The sequence below is a fragment of the Montipora foliosa genome, chromosome 1 (assembly GCF_036669935.1).
Source record: "Montipora foliosa isolate CH-2021 chromosome 1, ASM3666993v2, whole genome shotgun sequence".
NCBI classification, from domain to species: domain Eukaryota; kingdom Metazoa; phylum Cnidaria; class Anthozoa; order Scleractinia; family Acroporidae; genus Montipora; species Montipora foliosa.
In genome coordinates this window covers 58,767,772-58,770,271 of record NC_090869.1, presented here as the reverse complement: position 1 = coordinate 58,770,271, position 2,500 = coordinate 58,767,772, and the positions used below count along the sequence as shown (strand labels likewise).

The window sequence follows — 2,500 nt, the reverse complement described above, 5'->3', positions numbered from 1 at the left end:
TCTGCTTGCAGTCACTAATGATCAGCCAGGTCCAAGCGATGTGGGCAGTTCTAATGGCCAATTGCGGGGGGACATCAAAACAGTAAGAACAGATAATTTACAAGAGGAGAGTAAGCCAGGCTCCAGCAAAATGTACTCCGATGAGTTGGAACTGGGGGACTGGGAATTGATTGAGAGAATTAGTCCCCGAGGAAGATTTCCTTGGATTGAAGACTTCGATGAGCCCAGCCTAAGCAGAATACAAAGTGATCTTGATGATTTCGAACATGTGGAACTGGGTGATTACATCGATATCAAGGGAAGAAAACAAAAGGCAGAAAGAAAAAACGCGCTTCTTCCTCCGTTGCCTGTAGCATCTGGACAGAAATCGAGAGAAAAGCAAACTCAATGGAAGAAAACTTTCAAATCTCATCTTTTCACGCCTCGTACTCGAGCGGAGGTTATTGCTCGTGACACAGAAATACTCCGCGACCGTCCAAAGTTGATTGTCAATGTTTCATGTACAGAATCCAAGGGTGGACTTACTCCCCTAAATGTGAAGAATTCTTATTATTTTGCGCAATTGCCTTTCTTCTGGGTGAATAACTTAGCTTACGAACTTAAAAATGAAGCAGATTTGATTCGCAAGTACTTTATGGCGCTTCTACCCTTTTATAGAGTAGAGAACCTGAAAGAAGCACAAATGGCATCATGGGAGATCAATGAGTTGGTGTTGTCCGATTTACCATTCTTTGAGGTCAGTAACGAGGAGCTGGGAGACTACGTATATTTTTCAAGGAGAGAAGAAAATCACAATGTTGAAGCGGCTTTGTTAAGCCCCAAGGAACCCCATGATCCTTGTCGAGCAATGGAGTTTGTCCTTTACAAAGACGAGATCACAGCTTTAGTACCCGAACCTTCTAGAGACAACCGCTGAGATTGGAACATTGATAGTTCGTCAATTTGCAAAGTAGGATATCAAAACAGTTCAAAAAAGGATTTTTGATGGTTGTGGTAGAAACGAGCTTCTACCAAGTAGCTTAGTGGGGAGGGAGGAGTAGGTTGGACGTGTATATGGGATAGCAAATCTCCGGGGATGGGTGGTAGGGATACTGGGATGATTTTGCCTTGAGTATAAACACCTTTTAAAATTGCCTACTCAACTTGAGATTTAAGATTCATCACGAAATTATTCGGCCACTGAAAAGTAAGGTTTATCTATTCCTTACAACAAGAAGCTGAATATATATATAATAAAACGAGGTGGACTAAATTTCAACCGCGATCTCTCTAATTAGGAGCAGAAAAGATCAGGTTAATGCCGAGAATAAGTAGGGAGAGAAATGTTACCGGAGCCGTGACCTCGAATGGATCTCAGGATCGGCAAACTGAATGGAAGCCGCAAGGCAAAGAACTGGGAATTGCTGGTTCAGGATCCTGTTGTTTTGATGGTATTCATGTGCCTATTAAAAGTTACAATGGGGCATAAGAAATTAAATATAACTCCGCGCAGGCCATGCAAGGAGGAATGTTGGTCTAGAAACGTCTCCGCAATGCGGGTGTGTAATGATTTTATATGACCCGCTTTCCTGTTGATCATGGTCGGTTTTTAAATAAATCGAATGTTTTTGTAGTTTTTGTTCCAAACTGCTGCTTTTGACAACTTAAATTCGCTACACTGTTAAATAATATTTGAACTCAGCCGTACAAAATGACTATAAATAATCAGTAATGGGACCCCGGCATTGTCGAAGTTCTAGTGGTTTCTATCAGTTGACTGGTTTTGACAAATCTATTACTGAAAAGCTTGACAATCTTTGTGGTTTCTAAAATGCTTTTCAAGAGTGAATATTTGTAAACTGATTCATTCGGACGAGTTTACCTGAGTTGTGATAACTCATAGTTTTTTAAAAGAAGTAAAATTTGCATTATTGATTAATGTTGGAGATCAGTTTTCAAAATATGCGGTAGTAAGCTGTGGACATTCCAAATGCAATTTGACCATACGTTGGTCGGAAGTGTCAGCTGGTCTCCTCGCCCAACCCACCTTAGGGAGGCCCAGGCGGAAGTAACTTGCTGTGTCCTCCCTAAGGGGGGTTGGGGCGGGTGACACTTCCGACTTATGTCGAATTTGGCTGCGCGTTAGTGGGACACATGACAACAAATTTCTGAGACCTCGAAGAAAAGCCGCAAATTCACGATTCGTGGACTTCCTGGTTCGAACCAAACCAGAAGATATTCCCGGTGCTGCTCGAAAAAATCGCAATCGCTGCATCCAGGGACGAGAATGAAGTGGAGCTTCATTATTTAAAAATTGCGTTCAATGCGGTCCCAAAGCATTTGTAAAGGAAATCGTAATGAACATGAGTGCATTTGTTCGTGATTAATGGGCACGAGTACGGCACGAGTGATGTTTTGAAAGTTCTCGAAATTGCAATAGCCTGAGACGAGTTCGATTTGAGACCTTCAAAACATCACGAATGACAATAAATCACCAAATGCACGAGCAAGTTCATACGCT

At 41.9% G+C, this 2,500-nt stretch overlaps 1 protein-coding gene across 1 annotated transcript in view; it reads left to right on the top strand.

The window, feature by feature from the left end:
* LOC137971702 (uncharacterized) overlaps window positions 1–916 on the top strand; it is a 6,101-nt gene extending 5,185 nt beyond the window's left edge. The window contains exon 3 of the mRNA XM_068818484.1: window positions 1–916. This exon is cut by the window's left edge and continues 508 nt beyond it. Coding sequence (XP_068674585.1) covers window positions 1–916 — 916 coding nt within the window.
* The last annotated feature ends 1,584 nt before the right edge of the window (window positions 917–2,500 follow it).